The sequence below is a fragment of the Carettochelys insculpta genome, chromosome 2 (assembly GCF_033958435.1).
Source record: "Carettochelys insculpta isolate YL-2023 chromosome 2, ASM3395843v1, whole genome shotgun sequence".
Lineage (NCBI taxonomy): Eukaryota > Metazoa > Chordata > Testudines > Carettochelyidae > Carettochelys > Carettochelys insculpta.
The window spans coordinates 40,769,182-40,790,046 of record NC_134138.1 but is presented as its reverse complement, the minus strand read 5'-3'; the positions used below and the strand labels follow the sequence as shown (position 1 = coordinate 40,790,046).

The 20,865-nt window shown below is 42.0% G+C and overlaps 1 protein-coding gene across 2 annotated transcripts; it reads right to left on the bottom strand.

Moving 5' to 3' along the window:
- Nucleotides 1-225: 225 nt before the first annotated feature.
- SLC25A32 (solute carrier family 25 member 32) lies at nt 226-20,859 on the bottom strand. Of its 2 annotated transcripts, none has more exons than XM_074986818.1 (7): nt 20,551-20,859; nt 17,956-18,106; nt 15,039-15,124; nt 13,708-13,868; nt 3,633-3,746; nt 2,505-2,650; nt 226-1,845 (listed from the first exon to the last, which is right to left on the bottom strand). In XM_074986818.1, exons 1-7 carry the CDS (start codon nt 20,726-20,728, stop codon nt 1,761-1,763), a joined length of 921 nt encoding a protein of 306 aa, XP_074842919.1. In that variant the 5' UTR covers nt 20,729-20,859; the 3' UTR covers nt 226-1,760. The 2 variants fall into 2 exon arrangements, with proteins under 2 accessions (XP_074842919.1, XP_074842918.1); XM_074986817.1 differs by having other exon boundaries at nt 1,187-1,850.
- Between the last annotated feature and the right edge of the window lie 6 nt (nt 20,860-20,865).

Here is a 20,865-nt window from a genome sequence, read left to right as displayed (position 1 = left end):
TAGGTTAGCTTAACATACTATGAAAGGTATCAGAGGGGTTGTTGTGTTAGTCTGGATCTGTAACAGCAACGAAGGGTCCTGTGGCACCTTATAGACTAACAGAAAAGTTTTGAGCATGAGCTTTCGTGAGCAAAGACTCACTTCAGGGCCAGCATCTGATGAAGTGAGTCTTTGCCCACAAAAGCTCATGCTCAAAACTTTTCTTTTAGTCTATAAGGTGCCACAGGAACCTTCATTGCTGATACTATGAAAGGGTGAGCTTTGAGACTAATCAATTTCCTGAGCAATAAAGAATGTAAATCAATTGCCTGGCTCCAAGTTATTTAACTTACAAGCTGAATAATTTTTATATTTATATTTACTAACTCCTGTCTGTCATTTGATACGTTACACAGAACAAGTGAATGCTATCATATTACAGACAGATATTTGCAAGGAATGAATCTTCCTGAGGCAGAATTAAGAATAACCAAGGTCTGCTAACTCTGAAAAGCATGTACCTCGATCCTGACTCACTGCTATGTTTCAAACATTCTTCTATAAAATATTCTATTATTTTTGTTTTTGGGAAAAGTGCTGACACAAGTTATGACAATCTTCACACTCTCAAATTAAGAGGCAATATGGCACTTTCTTCCCTTTAAACAAGTAGCTTCTCCCATTCACAGTGCTTATAATGGAAGACTGCATATGAATTAATGGATTTCTGCTGTGGCTTCAAACAATTCTGACTAAATCCAGCTTTTTGAAATAGCCATGTTTAAAATAAAGCTTTGAAAACTGCTGTCACTTACAAAAACTAGTGCAGAAGCACCCAAGCTATTTGTTAAATGTCTGTGTGTCTGCACATATACATTGACTTCAAAGTAAACGCAACTTGGAGTTTACTTGTAATTTCCATAACTAACAGTGGGCAAGACAACTTCCAAGAGATAAAACTGAAGAAGTGGCCAGTGACAGCAGAACCACTGACTTAGGTCTAATGCTGCAAAAATTGTGCCCGATGCCTTGGATATTATACTAAAGTTGGGGGTTTAGCAAATTTGAATATAATGGGCAGGATGAACAGCACTCTTTCTCATGGCCTCCAGCCACACAGTACCTTAAAGATACTCTAAATGTTGGTGCTGTTTCTATGCAGTGACCCCCCAGTGAGTCAGGGTTTGCACACTTGCTCTCCCTCCCTCTCCCCCGCCCCCCAACACATGAGGCAGCTGTAATTCTGAAACCTATCAAAAGACATAAGGATGGAATTTGGAAAACTCCAACTCACAACATGGACAAGCATGTACCCAGTTCTACAGGGAGACAGCCAAGAGTGTTTCATAGATCTGGAACCTGTCACTACTTGTGATGTCCTTACCACCCTACTCAATTAACCCTGGACATCATCAGCATTTGCTCTTGTGGAAGAAAAGCTGATTTACAAAGATCAGGACAGAGCTGTTCCAAGTTTGTCTTATCAAGTTGTGCTGGAAACAGCTGTTTCAGGCAGAGGCTGCTGATTCTCTGAGAAGCAGGGAAGAGAGAGGTCAGAAGAGCTCCAACAGAAGAGAAGAACATTTGGATTTTTCTGATCACCAAATTCTTGCACAGATTACCGGAGCAGTTCACAAAACTCAAGATAGATTGCTGTACAGTATTTCTCTCAGATTACAAATTAAAAAAAATAAAGGACAGTAAACACCTCTTGATGAAAACACCTAGCTTTAATTTAATTATTCTCTTTTCTGAAATTAAGCAAAAAATTTGATACATTTTCATACACTACAAAGGTAATGCAGCAGGCAGGAGTCACTCTGATCACATTGGCGATGATTCCTTTGTAAAATCCATGAACTCCTTCTTTCCTTCAGGGGAGAAAAGGGCATTTTTAAGTATATCTGAATGAAAAACCACTGAGATAAACAGAGAAGCCCACAACCCTTCCCCCCAACAATATGCCGGTTTCCATCTATCCATTGTCATCAAGGGCTAGAATTTGAAGACACCAATGCAAATCTACTGATTACAAAGGGTGTTTAGAAATTTAACTAAGTCCATGTCTGCACCTATAGCAGAATAGCTACTTTGCTCAGGGGGTTAAAAATCCAGGCCCCTGCGTGATGTAGTGATAGTGACTCAACCCTCGGTGTAGAAACTGCCCTGTCAATGACAGCTACCACATCTTGGGGAGGTGGATTAATTATTCTGAGGAGAGGAACTCTCCCCATGGCAAATTAGCGTCTTTACTAAAGTGCTGCCACTGTTCACTGTTGCAGCTGTGCTGGTTTAACACTCAGCACAAAGACAAGCCCAAGGTAAATAATTCTACTGAGCGGGGGATGCACTAGGAGGGAGAGTCACACATAGCCCTGTAGAACCAACACAACTAACAGTAAAAAGAAGTCATAAAAATGCACCACTGAAGTCAGCAGATACAACACAGCCTGCATACCAGGAGCAGCTCTGTTGATTAAGATGATGCCATCTTCACAACCACATTTTTACTTCTTCATGCCTACCTCCATGTCCTGCAAACAACATCAACTACTCCAGAGTATTTATTGTGTTGATCCTGAAGTCGAGCCCGCACTACTTGATATGGGTATGTTGCTGACACAGCAAATATTTTGGATAGTGCTGCCACAGTAATATATTCTAAAGCAGTCTAAAATTATAAGAAAATTATCAATATTAGTTTAAGTCAAATTACAGTCAACTATATAAAATGCTGGAAATTATCAAGATGCTTTCTACACCATGAACAAAACAGATATTTTTCTATAAGAGTGGTATACAAGTTCCTACAAATGCTGATGTTTATTACTCATGAATACTTGTGCTAGAGATACTTATTTTGATGTAAAAACTATTTACACTGGCTGTTCTCTTTTATACCACTTGTGCAATAGAATACCTAAGTAATAGTCTAAAAAGTATATTAGGAATTATTTTCTTGGCATAGTTACTTACCTGTAGTTTAACTACAGGTTGAACCATTCTAGTCCAGCACCACCAGGACATGCAATGGGTGTCAAATCAGAGAATTTGCCAAATCGTGAAGGTCAATATTGTCCAGCAGCACTATCAACACTTTCACTGCTTATTGGGCTCTTAAAAGACATTTAGGGACAAATTAGAGCTAAACAGCAGCCCAGAACACAGAGTCAGGACTGGTGGCTATAAACAAACTTTATGGGCCCACAGGAAACTTGACCAGACCCATGAAAAGTGGACATGCAGCTAACTAACATCATGCCAGACCACGGATGCTGCCAGAGCCGAGAGTGCCAGACTAGAGAAGTTCAACCTGTACAGATGGACATTCTCCCAAGAGTTCTTTTAAAAAACAAAATAAGATTTCCCAAATTTCTCAAAGCTCCAAATTAAAAATGGATTTCTCCTACTTATAAGAGCAGAGCTAATGGGCTTGTGATGAGGTAATTTGTTCCAAAAGCTGATATTTTCCTTATTTTCCCTATGTGACCCACCACAAAATTAATATAACATTAATGATTAATAACATTGGTAGTCTGTGACACCTGTAGACCCAGTACATTCTCATCTGATCTGCATTCCAGACTACAGTTCTGGCTTCTATATACTAGCATACTATAATACATAGATGTTTGCATTTCAAGTCAGTTTACCAATTTCGTATCCAATGGCCTGTTTCTATGTTTATTGTATCTCATTTTCAGGTCTTCATATGCCATGAACTGAAGTGCTCCATGTGAAGTTCCAAAGAGACCAGGCACAAATCCCTGAAACATTTTTATTAAGAAACAAACAAACAAAATTAATCTGTAAATCCTTTAAAAATACACAACATAATTGCATCACCGTATACTAACATATGCTCTGCCCTCACGTCCCAATACACACAACTCCTGCATTTACACATGTATACGGTTGTAAAACAAAAGATACTGTGTTACACACTGTACAAACATATAAGAAGTATCATCCCTAGCCACAAAGAGCTTACAGCTGTGACCCTCCCCTCTGCCTCCCCAGCCCCTTGCCATAAGAGAAGATGGGTCTATTTCCCTCTAGGGTGACAGTTTACATGGACAAGGTGAGTGAGGCAGTATCTTTTATTGCACCAACTTGTTTTGAGAGAAGAGACAACTTTTCCAGCTACACAGAGCTCTTCTAGATAAAAATAAAGGTATTATTACCCCATCATCTTGTATCTAATAACCTGGGATCAACAGGGCCACAACACTGCAAGTAGTTGAGAAAGAGATAAGTAGGACGAAGCTCCTCCTTTGAGGTGACAGTGGAAAGGGTTGAGAGAGATGGTGGAAGGGAGCACCAGAGAGGAAGAGAGCATCCAGCTCCATTCACAGATTGACTTATCCGCCTCCCCAGTTCTCATTTGGGAAACTCCATCAAATTGGGTTCCTACAGGGCCTGCCATGCCACCACAAGGGCAGTGACTGCCTGGTCATGGATGATTACCTCAGCCGGAAGGAAAGCAAAAGCTTATAGCTAAGATTGTTACTCGAGCAGGGAAGAATTCAGACTATTCTTTGGTGCTGAAAAGCTATTTCCAAGATTCAGACAGCTCTGCGGCTCATCAGGCCCCTCAGTCAAGACAGGCACAAGACCACAGTGCCTGCAAAGTCTACAAGTACACCACTGACAAGCAGCTGGATTTGGGACTGATATGGTATGGGGATGATATAATGAAAAGTCAGGGAAACTTTGTGTGTAGTTGTGTTAAATCACCAAAAGACAAAGAGGTTTATGGCTTCCTCTACAAATAGCTGTGTAGATATATTTTAGAAATCGAGCCATGTTTATATATATATTTGATACATCCTCTTGACATATTTTCATCTTCAAGATGTCTACTGTTTATATAAAGCTTACTGGAGTTGTTTGGTAACAGCATACAGTATCCCTTGCTCGGGTAGATTACCCATTATTTCCCACTGTGGGAGTAGCAGTTTGAATAAACTCCAGTGAAGGGAGCCATAAATTCAACATGGAGACCCGCAAAGGCAGAATGACCCTGGACCTCAAGAGACCAAGCACACCCCATCCCTCCTGAGAGTGTAACCTCTAAAGTGCTTGGAGGGTGCAGGGCGGGGAGAAATAGCACAGTTTAAATTATGATGGTGACTGGTGGACAACGCAAATAATTGGCTAAGGAAGACAAGGTAACAAACACCAAAGGATGGATTCAGGTTCTTAGCCAGTCGCTAGCAGTGATCACTACTTGTCAGTCATTTACCCACTAGAAGGTTGCAAGGGTGTGTGATAGCAGCTACGCTATTTAGTATCTTTCTGGCAGCCAAGCTTCAGGTTATTGGAGATGACCTCCCAAATTGAGTCAAAATAACCTATAAGATGGATGCTAGCCTCTTTAATCTGGGCTGCTTTAGAGTCAAGATCAAGATCGCAACATCATCAGTGGTAGAACTCCAGTATACCAGTGGCACTGGTCAGTGCTAGTTCAGAAGATGGTCTCCAAGCAATTGATGGTTTTGCCATGGCCTACCGTAGGCTGGGACTGACTCTCAATACATGAGAAATCAAAGTTCTTTTTCAGTTAACACCAACCACATTGATACCTGAACCAACCATCATGGCAGATAACCAGGTGCTGGAACATATCAAAGACTTCCCCAATCTCGGAAGCTGTCTGTCTAGCAATGCTGATATCGACAGTGAAATCCACCACCAAATTTCCAGTGCAAGTGCGGCTTATGGGTGTTTACAGAGATGAGTCTTTGATGACCCTGACATCAAGATACAGACCAAGATCAACACTTACAATGCTATAGTCATCCCAACATTGCTATACAGAGCTGAAGCTTAGGCTCCTAAAGATGTCATATAAAACATCTGGAGAAACTATCCCAAGGTACCTGAGGAAAATATTAGACATCATGTGGCAGGACAGATGGACCAACAAAGGCTGATTTTTGAAGCACTGAGGCAACAATCGCCCACAGGCAGCTATGATGGTCTGATCACATGGTAGGGATGCCTCACACATCTGCCTAAACAGATTCTTGACACTCAGGTGAGGACCAGGGCAAGGTCTCGTGGCAGGCGAGGAAGCCCTACAGAGACATACTTAAGAACACTTTGGTAAATGCAACACTGACACCTGGGAGAGGCAGGCAGAGCATCAGGAACCTGGAGGACATGATCAAGAACAGTGGTCAACACTTTGAGATCAAGTCTCTAATCTTCTTCATAAATATGAGAGCCCTAGATAAGGCGCGTACCTAGGCCCCCATCAGCACCTCATGTGTCAGCGCCGCTAGAGACAGAGACTTCACATATGCAGCCACTGCCAGAGTGTCCCTTGCGAGAACATAAGAACATAAGAACATAAGAATGGCCATACTGGGTCAGACCAAAGGTCCATCAAGCCCAGCATCCCATCTGCCGACGGTGGCCAATGCCAGGTGCCCCAGAGAAGGAGAACAGAAGACAAGTGATTTATCTCCTGCCATCCATCTCCTGCCCTTGTTATGAAGGCTAGGGCACCATACTTTATCCCTGGCTAATAGCCATTTATGGACCTGACCTGCAAAAATTTATCAAGCTCTTTTTTAAACCCTAATAGAGTCCTGGCCTTCACAGCCTCCTCGGGCAAGGAGTTCCACAGGTTGACTGTGCGCTGTGTGAAGAAAAATTTCCTTTTATTAGTTTTGAACCTACTACCCATCAATTTCATTTGGTGTCCCCTAGTTCTTGTATTATGGGAAAAGGTAAATAATTTTTCTATATTCACTTTCTCCACACCATTCATGATTTTATATACCTCTATCATATCGCCCCTCAATCGCCTTTTTTCCAAACTGAAAAGTCCCAGTCTCTCTAGCCTCTCCCCATATGGGACCCTTTCCAAGCCCCTAATCATCTTAGTCACCCTTTTCTGAACCTTTTCTAATGCCAATATATCTTTTTTGAGGTGAGGAGACCACATCTGCACGCAGTACTCGAGATGTGGGCGTACCATAGTTTTATATAAGGGAAGTATGATATCTTTTGTCTTATTATCGATCCCTTTTTTAATAATTCCTAACATCCTATTTGCCTTACTAACTGCCGCTGCACACTGCGTGGATGTCTTCAGAGAACTATCCACTATAACTCCAAGATCCCTTTCCTGATCTGTCGTAGCTAAATTTGACCCCATCATGTAGTACGTGTAATTTGGGTTATTTTTTCCAACATGCATTACCTTACACTTACCCACATTAAATTTCATTTGCCATTTTGCTGCCCAATCACTCAGTTTGCTGAGATCTTTTTGTAGTTCTTCACAATCCCTTTTGCTTTTGACTGTCCTGAACAACTTGGTGTCATCTGCAAACTTTGCCACCTCACTGCTTACCTCATTTTCTAGATCATTGATGAACAAGTTGAACAGGATCGGTCCCAGGACTGAGCCCTGGGGAACACCACTAGTTACCCCCCTCCATTGTGAAAATTTACCATTTATTCCAACCCTTTGTTTTCTGTCTTTTAACCAATTCCCGATCCATGAAAGGACCTTTCCTCCTATTCCATGACCACCTAATTTACATAAAAGCCTTTGGTGTGGGACCGTGTCAAAGGCTTTCTGGAAATCTAGGTATATTATGTCCACTGGGTGCCCCTTGTCCGCATGTTTATTAACCCCTTCAAAGAATTCTAATAGATTAGACAGACACGACTTCCCTCTGCAGAAACCATGCTGACTTTTGCCCAACAATTCGTGCTCTTCTATGTGCCTTGCAATTTTACTCTTTACTAGTGTTTCTACTAATTTACCTGGTACTGATGTTAAACTTATCGGTCTATAATTGCCAGGATCTCCTCTAGAGCCTTTTTTAAATATTGGTGTTATATTGGCCGTCTTCCAGTCATTTGGTACCAAAGTGGATTTAAAGGATAGGTTACAAACCACTGTTAATAACTCCGCAATTTCACATTTGAGTTCTTTCAGAACCCTTTGGTGAATGCCATCTGGTCCTGGAGACTTGTTACTATTCAGCTTATCAATTAATTCCAAAACCTCCTCTAATGTCACTTCAATCTGAGTGAGTTCCTCAGATTTGTCGCCTAAAAAGGCTGGCTCAGATTTAGGAACCTCTGTAACATCTTCAGCCGTGAAGACTGAAGCAAAGAAATCATTTAATCGCTCTGCAATGGCACTGTCTTCCTTGATTGCTCCTTTTATTTCTTTATCATCCAAGGGCCCCACTGCTTTTTTAGCAGGCTTCCTGCTTCTAATGTATTTAAAAAACATTTTACTATTGTTTTTTGAATTTTTGGCTAGCTGTTCCTCAAACTCTTTTTTGGCTTTTCTTACTACATTATGACAGTTAATTTGGGAGTGTTTATGTTCCTTTCTATTTTCCTCACTAGGATTTGACTTCCACTTTTTAAAAGCTGCCCTTTTCTCTCTCACTGCCTTTTTAACATGGCTGTTTAGCCATGGTGGTTCTTTGTTAGGTCTCTTACTGTGTTTTTTTATTTGGGGTATACATTTAAGTTGGGCCTCTAGTATGGTGTCTTTAAACAGTTTCCATGCAGCTTCCAGGGATTTTAGTTTAATTACTCTACCTTTTAGTTTCTGTTTAACTAGCTTCCTCATTTTAGTGTAATTCCCCTTTTTGAAATTAAATGCCAGAGTGTTTGACCGCTGCGGTGTTCTTCCCAACACAGGAATATTAAAAGTTATTATGTTGTGGTCACTATTTCCAAGCGGTCCAGTAACAGTTACCTCTTGGACCAGATCCTGCGTTCCAGTCAAGACTAGATCGAGAATCGACTCTCCCCTTGTGGGTTCCTGTACTAGCTGCTCCAAGAAGCAGTCATTTAAGGCATCAAGAAATTTAATCTCTGACTCCCGTCCTGAGGTGACATGCACCCAATCAATATGGGGATAATTGAAATCTCCTATTATTACTGTGTTTTTTATTTTGATAGCCTCTCTAATCTCCCTCATCATTTCAGCATCACTATCACTGTCCTGGTTAGGTGGTCGGTAATATATTCCTAATGCCATATTCATATTAGAGGAATGAATTGTTATCCATAATGATTCTATGGAACATTTTGATTCCTTTAGGATTTTTACTTCATTTGATTCTATATTATCCTTCACATATAGTACCACTCCGCCACCCGCACGACCTGTTCTGTCTTTCCGATATAATTTATATCCCGGTATGATAGTGTCCCACTGATTGTCCTCATTCCACCATGTTTCTGAGATGCCTATTATGTCAACTTCCTCCTTTGATATGAGGTACTCCAGTTCACCCATCTTATTAGACAGACTCCTAGCATTAGTGTAAAAGCATGTTAGAAAACTACCACTATTTATATGTCCGCCTTTCACAGACGTGGTGGATTTTTTTATGCACGATTGTTTCACATCTGATCTTGCCCATATATTATTTCCCACGTTCCCTATCTGACTAACTTCTAGGGAATCCCTGTCTATGGAGCCTCGTGTAAGAGAAGTCTCCGTCCGATCCAGGTGCTCCCCCGCACCAATCGGCTTTCCCCCACCTCTTAGTTTAAAAACTGCTCTATGACCTTTTTAATGTTTAATGCCAGCAGTCTGGATCCACCTTGATTTAGGTGGAGCCCATCATTCCTGTATAGGCTCCCCCTACCCCAAAAGTGTCCCCAGTTCCTAATAAATCTAAACCCCTCTTCCCTACACCATCGTCTCATCCACGCATTGAGACTCTGAAGTTCTGCCTGTCTATCTGGCCCTGCGCGTGGAACTGGAAGCATTTCAGAGAATGCCACCAAAGATGTTCTGGATTTCAGTCTCTTTCCTAGTAACCTAAATTTGGCCTCCAGAACATCTCTTCTACCCTTCCCTATGTCATTGGTACCAACATGTACCACGACGACCGGCTCCTCCCCAGCACTGCCCATAAGTCTGTCTAGATGCCTCGAGAGATCCGCAACCTTCGCACCAGGCAGGCAAGTCACCATACGGTTCTCCCGGTCATCACAAACCCAACTATCTATATTTCTAATGATCGAATCCCCCACTACTAAAACCTGCTTCTTCCTAACAGCTGGTGCTCCCTCCCCCGGAGAAGTATCCTCGGCACGAGAGGATACAACATCACCCTCTGGAAGGAGGGTCCCAACTACGGGATGGTTTCCCTCTGCTCCCCTTGACTGCTCTCCTTCCCTGAGCCTTTCATCCTCCGTAACAGCTTCAGGACTGTCAGATTGGAGGTGGGACAGCCCTACTATGTCCCGGAAAGTCTCATCCACAAACACCTCTGCCTTCCTTAGCTCCTCCAGTTCAGCCACCCTGGCCTCCAAAGCACGCACTCGGTCTCTGAGGGCCAGGAGCTCCTTGCATCGAGCGCACACATACGCCACCCGCCCACAGGGTAGGTAGTCATACATACTGCACTCGACACAATAAACAGGATAGCCCCCACTCTGCTGCTGGGCTTCTGCCTCCATTTCCTACTCTAGTTATATATGAGGGTTAATTAAATGTTTCAGATAGAGGTTGTTATAAAGGATTTAGTTTAAGGGCAACAGAAGTCACTGGCTCCCTCCAAGCTCCCCCTCTCAACTCCCCTCTCCAAACTCCCTCCTGTTAGCACGCACCCTGTTTGCCAGCACCCGGTCGCAAAGCTCCCTGGTCGCTTACTAGCAGGGTTTAAGTGCTCGGCCTCCCTGATAGCTCCTCCCTCTGCCTACAGCTCAGCCAATCAGCACACGGTGTTTCAATTCAAACCTAATCAGCTTCCAACTGCCTGCCTGCCTGAGCACACGGCCTTTCAAACAAACAAACAAACACTCAGCTCAGCACTCCAAACTCCAAACTCCAAACAAACACACAAGCCCAAAACCTCCAAATATAAGCAGCCACTTACCCCAAGGTGCTTTAGTTTGCTCCTTCCTTCTCCTCCTCCAGGAGAGCCTCTCCAAACTGCCCTAATTTCTCACGTTCAAACTCTTCAGTTACGGGTGTTGAAGGAGAAATGTTACCCAACATAAGACATCCCAAAGGGAAATTAGGGTGCATTCTATGAATACCCTGCAGTATGGCTGGTCCTTTAAGGGAAGCAGAGTCCAGCAATACTGTAAATTTTATCAGTAGTGATTTTATATGATTAGCCATGATGAAAATGTTGAATAGCATCAGACCAACTACCAATCCCTGTGGGCCCCTTTAGAAAAACCCCTACAATTCAACAAGTCTTCACTGAAAACTGCTTTTAGATCCACTTCTTAACTGATTTCATGTGAATTGTATAAATACTATTAGTGCTAAGTTTTAATTATATGTATATATATCTTCACAGTTACCTTTATCAACCAAACTTGTAATCTCAAAGATGAAGAATACCAGGGTTTGAGGAAACCCATTCTCCCTAAAAACACATTGACTAGCATTAATCATATTGCCATCTTTTACTAAATCGTCTGAATTCAAAAGCTAGGAGAGGACCAGGGTGAAATCCCATGGAGGTAAGGTGTGTGTAACTTGGGAGATACAACTTTTCTATCCCCTTTATAAAGTGTTCCACAGTGGAGTCAACAAAAAGAAACCTAGACCCACCCTGGGTTAAAAAACAGAACAAGGATTGTCTTGCAGAGCAAGAAAATAAGCATCCAACAACCATCACTGGCTCTAAGAACTGAGAGGATGGAGGGCCCGCCAAGTCCTGTATACCACACTGTGTGGGTGCAACTCCAGGGGGTTCCAATGCCAGCCCAATGAGCAACACGAGCAGAAAACAGCCTTCCGACAAGTGTGCATATGGCACATGCACTCCCCTGTTGGAAGGCACATACGTGATCACTTAAAGTAGGAGTAACTGTTTACCTCAGGGAAGGCAAGTTATTGAGGAACCCTGTGTCAACAGGGCAAATGAACTACCAATCCCAGGCTGGGCTGAAAACTGGGGAGGAAAGACCATCTCCCCAGCAAGCTATAAATAAAGTTGTTTTATGGAGTACTTCAGGGCAACCCTATGTTGGCAAGGTGTGAAAGATACAGTAGAACTCCCAAGATATACAAACTTGAGTTGCATGTTATCTCAGGTTAATATGACTATGCTGGTCAGTTTCCTGGCTTCCACGCATGCTGGCCAGCCTGGAGCCAGGTGCCAGCTCCCCGCAATTCACAGGATCAGGAAAACTGATAGCCACTGCTGCCCTGGTTAGTCTCCCGGCTTCTGTCAGGAGTGGCAGCAGAAAGCCAGATTCTTGGCTGCCGCCACTGACAGAAGCAGGGAAACCACTCCTGTCAGGGGCAGCAGCCTGACTCTCACCACCCCTGACAGGAGTGAGTCAGACTGCCATCCAACAGGAGCAGTTTCCCAGCTGCCATCAGGGGTGCTAAGAGTCAGGCTCCCACCACTGACAGGAGTTGTGAAACTGACCAGAAGGCAGCCCAGAGCCAGTTTACTGGCTCCCCCGAGTTACATGAAATTTGACATATGCAGGGCTGCGCAAGAACGCAACCTCCATGTATGATGGAGGTTTACTGTTCTGATTTTTCTTTGGAGATAATTAGAGTCCCAACAGGAGAACTCTCCTGCAATTGTACTGGAGGGACAGTTTTTAAGTCACTCATCCACCAGATGACAGCTGCAGCCCATAAGCTTTTAAAAAAAAACCACACTGAAATAATGAGAGGTAAGAACCAGTTAGACTCAAGTGTGGAGAATGAGGAAGTGTGCCTCACCCACCTACAAAAATGGTTATTTACATTATGTTTCTAGGCCACAGAATCGCTAGTGTATACTAAATAAAAAAAGCTTCAGACATGGTACACAGAGGAGGAAGAAGCAGAAAAAGTCATCCTTTGCTTTATTATAGTCTCTTTCCAAGGAAGTATCTAGCTTGGATCCCTACCCTGGCAGGTAAGGTTAGCACTTAAAGAAACATCCAAGGTCAAGAGACATATTGAAAAACAAGGAATATCTGTAAAGCAACCCAATGGAACAGAATTTAAGAACCACCTACAGATGCAAAAATGGAAACTGATCTAGAGAAATGTTTCCCTAAATCAATTTTCACATGGGAAGACTAACGAGCCACATGTGCAGTTGTATAGCTAGTTGCTGTATCCAAATTTAAAATCCTACAGAGTGTGTGGCTCTAGAGTGATCACAACACAAGACAGGCCTCAATGCCTGAAAATGGTGGGGAGAAATGATTATACTATTGTCCACAGAAATGGCAAGATTAATAACTCTGTTTCAGTCATACTGCATTTAAAATGATGGATGGACACTCATGAGCAGTCAGAAAGACAGGCAGAGAGATGGGACTGAATGAGGGGGAACTGTTTGATCAACATCAATCTGCTGAAGAGATTATGCTCTGTTGCCGCCACATCTCTTCTCCAATGAACAGAAGGGAATACTACAGAAGAAAAATTCATAAATTATTAACCAAAAACATTTTTGATTCAACTTTTCCATTTTAGCCATATTCTTCCCACCGGAGTTTTAGCCCACAATGCTTTTGTCCATGTAACTCAGTCTTCCCTCTTCCAGTTTTACTACTGCTTATCTTTCTGCAATCTTTACTTACCATTATAAACCTTTATTGCAGCAATCCTCTCATATGGCAGAAACACTCTTATTTGACAATGAAAGGAAGCTTTTACAGCAACCTGTAACAACTTTCCAATTCTGCAAGAGCCTCTGTACTATTATACCCATGAAAAATTCCACAATTCCAATCTATAATGTTATATGATATTACCTTGTATAAGCCACGTATACCTTCCAGCTTGTATATCTTTATTAGAGCATCAAACATTCCTTTGTACCGGTGGTTGGATGAATCAATGCCAGCATCATATTGTAACACAAGCCGCGTCTTCGTTACCCATATTGGGTTTGTGATACAGAGGGTCATGACTCCTAAGAACAGATGGAAGTAACACTAATATTATGAATGGCAGCTGTGAAAGTTTGTACCATTTTTTTCAATTCAGTACAACATATAGTCGTCTGCAGTAACAGACACTCATCCTACAAGAAGAAATAAGTAGACATCTTTCTCTTTTCCTCTGAATGTCGAGAGCCAAATCCTACCACAACAGCTCTACTATGAAGAGGATGGGACAATCTGGGGACTGTGGCCAGTGATCTACCTCCTTTACTCATCATGATCCAAATACAGCAATCTGGATATAAGAAGCTATTTCTATTTTATATGTGCTTTAATCATCAAAATGTATCTGTATAGTACACATCTGCTCAATTGAACAAGTGTGCACAGAAATAAAGCGTTCATGTAATGATTTGCCCAGATTTATCAGAACGATTGACCTGATGCAGTTTTACAGCTTATTTTAAGTCATAAGACTGTAAAGTAATGACAAACTAAAGATAAAATTGAATATGTAGGATGTTTCACTTAACTAAATGTTAAAGCAATGTATGCCAACAAAAACTCTTCTAAAGCTCTGAGATTAACATCTATATCAGAAACATACACAAAAACACAAGTGATTTAGATTAAAATTTCAGAGATCACATATTAGTATTTTGGAGGTAAGATATTCTAAGCTTTGGACAGGACCTGTAGAGCCAATCTGCTCTGGAATTCAGATCCCTTTAATGCTTATAGAATAAATCAGATCTGAATTCCAGATCTTATTGATGCTACAGGTCCAATTCACTGATCACGAAAGCCAATGTTTTGTACTGACTTGAAAGGGTACCGGACTGGGTCCACTATCTGCTTTTGTGTCTCTTCTAAGTTCTCAAAATTAATACTAATACATTTAATTATTGTGTCCTTCAGTTGCACAGCTGCATACAGCTTATGCACTAGAATTTGTGTAAAATATTGAGAAGAGAGCTATGCAGCCATAATACATTTTAGCAGTTGCTGCTTATGAATGAAACTGTAGAGCATGCAACTGTCCAATCAAACCTATTATTTATTAATTAATAAGCGAGGGCAGCTGAACTGAAACACTTGCACTTGCCATCTGGAAGAAAACGTAACACTGACAGACAAAGGCAAAAACAGCATATGGACAGACTGGAGGTAAACATTAATCTTGTTTGCACTTTCCTCACCAGCCTCAGCAGCTGACACTAGGTGTTCGGTTGCACCAAGACTTTTCAGCTTTCTTTCCTCCTTGTAGGCTTTGATGGCATTATAGCTGGAAGACGTAAAACACATTTACATAGAAAAAATACAAATAATTTAAGAAAAGGTTTTTAAAGATTATAAGTATCACTGCACCTAGCGGTGTCAAAGGTTAACCTGTCTCAGAGAGATGCAGTACAAGTTGCTGAATTGTAGTTTTAGGTTATTTAAATATCTTTTACAACAATGTCCTTTAAAATGATAGAATATTTCTAGATGACTACAATGGAACTGCAACCTGTAACTTTTATCTTAACTCAAGAATTAGTTTCTACAAGATGCTCATAAGACAAAAGATTGTCTCTTCATAAAATCTAGGCTGTAGGTATCTTTTCCAGCACATTACTTTGAGATTTATCTGCTGGATTGACCTCATGCCCTCTCTTCTGCATTCCAGATAAACTTTTGCTGGAAGGTTAATAGATAGAAGTCAGAAGCGAGTAAGTGCTAGAGAAAATCAGTGGAAAAGTTTTGCAGGGCTGTAGCAAATAGCTATTCTCTACTTTATTTGAATCAATTACAAGCAGAAAGAAGTCAGTTTGCTATTTTACAATTAATGACCAAATTTAAAAGACTGTACGCTGAAGAAAAGACCTCCCAGTGCAAAAAACATCCCTTCACAAAAAATTCTGAGATGCTGAGATGAACACAATGATTACTTTACTTGTGTCTTAAAAGCTTTCAGCTTCAGCACACTAAATAGCTTAAAGTGCCTATTTCTAATATCTGTCCCAGTTTAGGTTCTTATTTTCTATTTAGCATAAACTGTTTCAAGTTCCGGAAAAAAAGATTCACAATACTGTACAATAGCAGCTGACATATTGGGTCAGACCTTCGTCCATTTTACTCATTATCCTGTCTCAAACAGAGGCCTCTACCAGAGCTTTACAGAGAAATACAGAACAGGACAAGTATGCTGTGAACCACCCCACACTGTTCTCCACTCTCAGGTTCTGGTAGTTGTCCTGAGCATGGGTTTTTAATCACTGACTAGCTTGGTTAAAAGTCACTGATGGACCTATTCTCCATTAACCTATCTGGTTCTTTTTGGAACCCAATTATTGTAATGGGATGTTGTGAAGGCCAAAGGTTCTACAGGCCAACTACACGTTCTGTGAAAAGTGATTCCTCGTTTGTATTAAACCTGTTTGTTAACTTCATAGGGTGACCCCTCATTTTGGATAGTGTGAAAGGTTTTCATTTTTCTATTCACAATTTTACGGACCCTCTCTCATATCCCTCCTTAGAAGTTTCCTTCCCAAATGAACAGCCCCAAACTTTTAGGTTTCTTCTCATATTGACACTTAAATAGAGTAGATATGGCTTTTGGACTGACTATGGAGCAAATTCTAAAAGAACTTCCTGCAACCACAAGATCACCATCTCTATTATGTAACTGAACCTCAAGAATTAAACTCTTTTCTGTATGTATATTGATCTTTTAACCAATGCTCTCACCTTTTTTAAAATAAATTTTAGTGTAGTTAATAAGAATTGGCTATAAGTGTATGTTTGATTAGACAGTAAGCAGCTTTCTAACCACAAGGAAATTAAATATTGGAAGAGGTTACCAAGGCAGTCCCTGTTATGAAAATATTTAAAGAATTTAAATTACGATTAGGGATGGTCTAGGTAATAGGTCTCTTTTAGACTTACACTGCTATTTTTTCTGTTCACCGACTAAGTTTTAAAGCAAATGAAACCACTCACTCAGACAAAATCACTGGCTAAGCACCTGGAACCCAAGTTTGCTGAAGCACTAAACTAGCTTTTGACAACACTACTCTTTTTCTGTAGGTTCAGTGAAACTTTTTCCTGTTCCTTTTTCCTATTTTAGCCTATTCAAATAGTTCAATGACTAGCTAAGTAAACATTAAGAAACTGATTGGTTTAAGAAAAGTTATAACAGGAAAATTTGTCTTCCCTCTCCTAAACCATGAAAAAAATGGGATGCGAGGATCAGATTTACTACTGCTAGAATATTGAAGGACATGGTGACCAGAAATCATATGCAGCGCCTCATTAGCATAAGAGCAGCCACATGCAATTTGAAAGTGCTGCTGCCCATGTAGACAGGGGCCTTTCGAAAGGACCTCCCCCCACCCCCGACTTCAAAACCCCTTTTTCCCCAAAACCAAGTAGGAATAAGTGGCATTCAAAGTCCAGGGGTTCCTTTCGAAAGGCCCCATCTACACAGGGGGCATGCATTCCAAAAGCAGCACTTTTGAAACGCATGTGGCTGCTGTTATACTAATGAAGCACTGCATATTTATAGCAGCACCTCATTAGCATCTTCCGAACTCCCTCATTCCTAAGCCCCTTCTGAAAGGAAGAGGCTAGTGTAGACGTAGCTAATGTGCTTTATACTAAATAACTGCTTAGTGCACAGCCATAATTACCACATTTCCTCTCAAGACTTGAGTTATAAAACAGCACTTCTGAATGTTTATACTGCCCAATGACAATAAACTTTTGTATATAGGAAAACAACTACAGAAGAAGTGGAAAACTACATTAAAAGTGATTAAACTAAAGTGAAGTCTCCTGCTTGCTAATTTAAATCAGGAGTAGTTGATGTTAAAGCCTGATTAAAATATCAGTCCAGCCTGGTTCCAATCTAGTACTCTATTCACTAGGCCACACTACTCTCCTGTCTACGCACGACAATTTGCACAGGTTACCGATCTCTATCCCAAACTGCTTACTGTCTAAATAAGACTTAAAATAGTAAGTGATGATAAAAGGTAACATATACATGCACTTGCCATTTCCCTAAACTCAAAGCACAACTTAAATTCAAACACCACTTTGTACATAGTATTAATATTCAACAGATTCACTTACAAGAAAAAGTAGAGACCCCAGGAGGCACCAGCACCCCACATATTTGGAGTTACACCTTTGTACAGGCCTTGTAGTCCTTCCTGCTTCCACACAGTGGTCAGACAGTTTAGAATCCCAGTATATTTTGGTCTCAATTCCAACCCATCGCTCACTGTGTAAAAAAGACATTATGTTGGAACATTCCACAAATACTGAAATTGAGCTACAGTAAACTCTTCTGTAACTGCTATCTGATCAACCGGAACACTCAGATAACTGGCACAACTGACAGCTGAACAGCTCTGGTCAACGGTCACCAAGCAGGAGCAGAGAGAGAGCAGAGGAGCCTAAGGGCTGCACTCAGATGCAGCACAGAGGGACGCAAAGCTACCACTCTAAGGAGACTGCCCATTAAGAGATAATTAATGCAAACTACGATGTAGATATTTCTTCAAAAAGATCTAAACACAGGATCTGCCAAGTAGCCATCAGGCAAGTATCAGAGAGGTAGCCCTTTTAGTCTGTAGCTGCAAAAACAATGAGAAGTCCTGTGGCACCTTACAGACTAACAGATATTTTGGAGCATAAGCTTTGGTGGGCAAAGACCTGCTTTGTCAGATGCAATGCAGTGGAGATGCAGGCATCAGGCAGTCACTTTTAACCACTGCCATTAACGCTATCCTAAACTAGCTAATCTCCCCCTTTTGGGACACAGATATTGTCTCAGTGCAATCTGCTGCCCAGAGCTACTCAGCTGAGGTTGTGACCTGCTCGCAGGGGTAAGAATCTTCTAATGCATGTGGAGGCTTGTGGAAAAGGATTGGGAACAATATTCTTCATTCACTTTTGCTTCTTGATATCTAATCTTGTTTTTCTTTAGTGGTATATATTGCTAGGTGTTCCTCTCTATTATCCAGAATATTTGATTATCCAGCAACCTCCCAGTCCTGTGGATGCCAGATATCAAAGAGTTTACTGTTAATAAAAAAAACACAAAGCAAATATCTTTTTTCTCTAGGCGGAGCCTGAAAATGGGCAGTGATAAAGTTATAGTGAACCTGCCGGCACAACTCATAACAGAACCTTAGAGTTACGAATGTGTCAGGACTGTAGGTTGTTCATAACTTTAAACAAACCCTCATGGTTGTTCTTTCAAAAAATTACAATGGAACGTTGACTTTATAGAGCTTTGAAACTTACGATGACGCACAAATCAATTTACATGTATAAAAAAAGAAGCAATTATTTACACAGATGGGCTACACAGATTTAATAAGACAGAGATGTTAAAGGAACAGCGTATCAGTCACATCAACAGTAATTCATCTGTACAGGCTGGAAGAGTATGACATTTCCTGCCAGAAAAATTGCAATTCCAACTTTTATTATCTGCTGACTACCGCAACCTGCAACAACGGAGCTAAATTAAATACTGTTTTCACTCTACTATTTAGTTCATTGGCTCTAAAGACAATAAAACTGCCAGTTACATACCATGGGAGAAATTAATACAACACATGGAATTTAATATTGCATACTGCACCTGAACAAGGTAGATACTTAGAACAGTATTTAGAAGGAGAGTATTTTGACAGCTATTTAGATCTAGTCAGCATAATAAGTTTAGTATCACTTAGTATCATGCTGGATCATGCTAGCCAGCAGATCCTCAATCCCATGGCAACTGTATTGCCCAAACTTGCTGTAATTGCAGAACTCCCACTGTCACCTATGCTCCCACAAGAAGTCTTGGTCTATGGTTATACTACAGCAGTCTGTCGACAACAGTCACTGTTTGGAGAGATGTCACGATAAAACTTCTGTCAACAGAGTGCAGAGCCATGCACAAAAGCCAATCAAAAGAGCACTTGGCTTGCACTGCCCAACTGGTCTCTTGACAAAACAGGTACTTAGAAGAGCGGCAGACACGGCTGCCCATTGTTCTGGATGCCCCCTCTGTCAAAAGGCCCTCCACCCGTCAGAGAAAGCCACGCTGTGCTGTGCAGACCCAGACCCAGAGCTTCCACACCGATTGTTTGTAGTAGTGCTACGTCTCATGGCTGAGAGGCAGAATGCTGCCAGTGAAAGTGCTGACTTTTGTCAACAAACTGTAGACAGGTTAGTTGACAAAATTGGGGTTTTGTCAGCAAAACGTGCTAGTGTAACCATAGCCTTGATTTGTGGCTAGTTTCCAACAACAGCAGCTGCCAGGGAAGCAGGAAAGGAGCAGCAGGCAATGTCCTTTTCAGCTAGCTACAATAATTCCAGCAGCAAGGCATTTACACTCCGAAGTAAAGGGGGGGGGAGTGTCCCTAGCCTCTGCTTGCCAGAAGCTGGAAATAGATGACAGGGGATACAGCATGTGATGATCACCTGTTGTGTTAATTCGCTCCAGGACACCGGGCACTGTCCACTGTCAGCAGACTGACTACTGGACTAGACAGACCCCTGGTCTGCCCCTGAGTGGCCACGATGCTAGAGGCAAACTATGAGAACAGATTGCGTTACAGATCGTGCCTCAGTTTCCCCAGTGGGAGTACTTGCAGCAGGCGATGGAGCCGCCGCAAAGAGGCTGTTCCTTCTGCAGGGAATGGGGCAGGAGCGGGCCCGCCTCACCTGCAAAGCGGATCTTCACCAGGTCTAGCGGGTGCAGCACCAGCGTGGAGATGACCCCGCCGCTCAGCCCCGCCACCAGGTTCTCGTACCGCACGTGTCTGAGCAGGGGCTGCATGGCCCGGGCCGGCGGAGACTCCACCGCGCACACCGGCCCCCGCGCACCCGGCGCCGCACTCATCGCTCCGCGCCAGAGGCAGAAAGGACGTGCTCGCCCTCGCGGCACCGGCAAAGCTCCCGGCTGGACAGGCGGAACGGTGGGGCCCCGTCGCACACGTGGGCGGGTCGCGACACCAGGAACTCTGACTTCTGTCCGCG

What these genes read in the sequence shown, in the direction of transcription:
- SLC25A32 (XM_074986817.1), bottom strand. Translation starts at nt 20,728, where the DNA reads ATGAGTGCGGCGCCGGGTGCGCGGGGGCCGGTGTGCGCGGTGGAGTCT. An exon ending in AGTGTCAGCTGCTGAGGCTG is followed by an intron (nt 13,869 to 15,038) that starts GTGAGGAAAGTG and finishes ATCTGTTCTTAG; the next exon opens with GAGTCATGACCCTCTGTATC. An exon ending in GGCCATTGGATACGAAATTG is followed by an intron (nt 2,651 to 3,632) that starts GTAAACTGACTT and finishes TTATAATTTTAG; the next exon opens with ACTGCTTTAGAATATATTAC.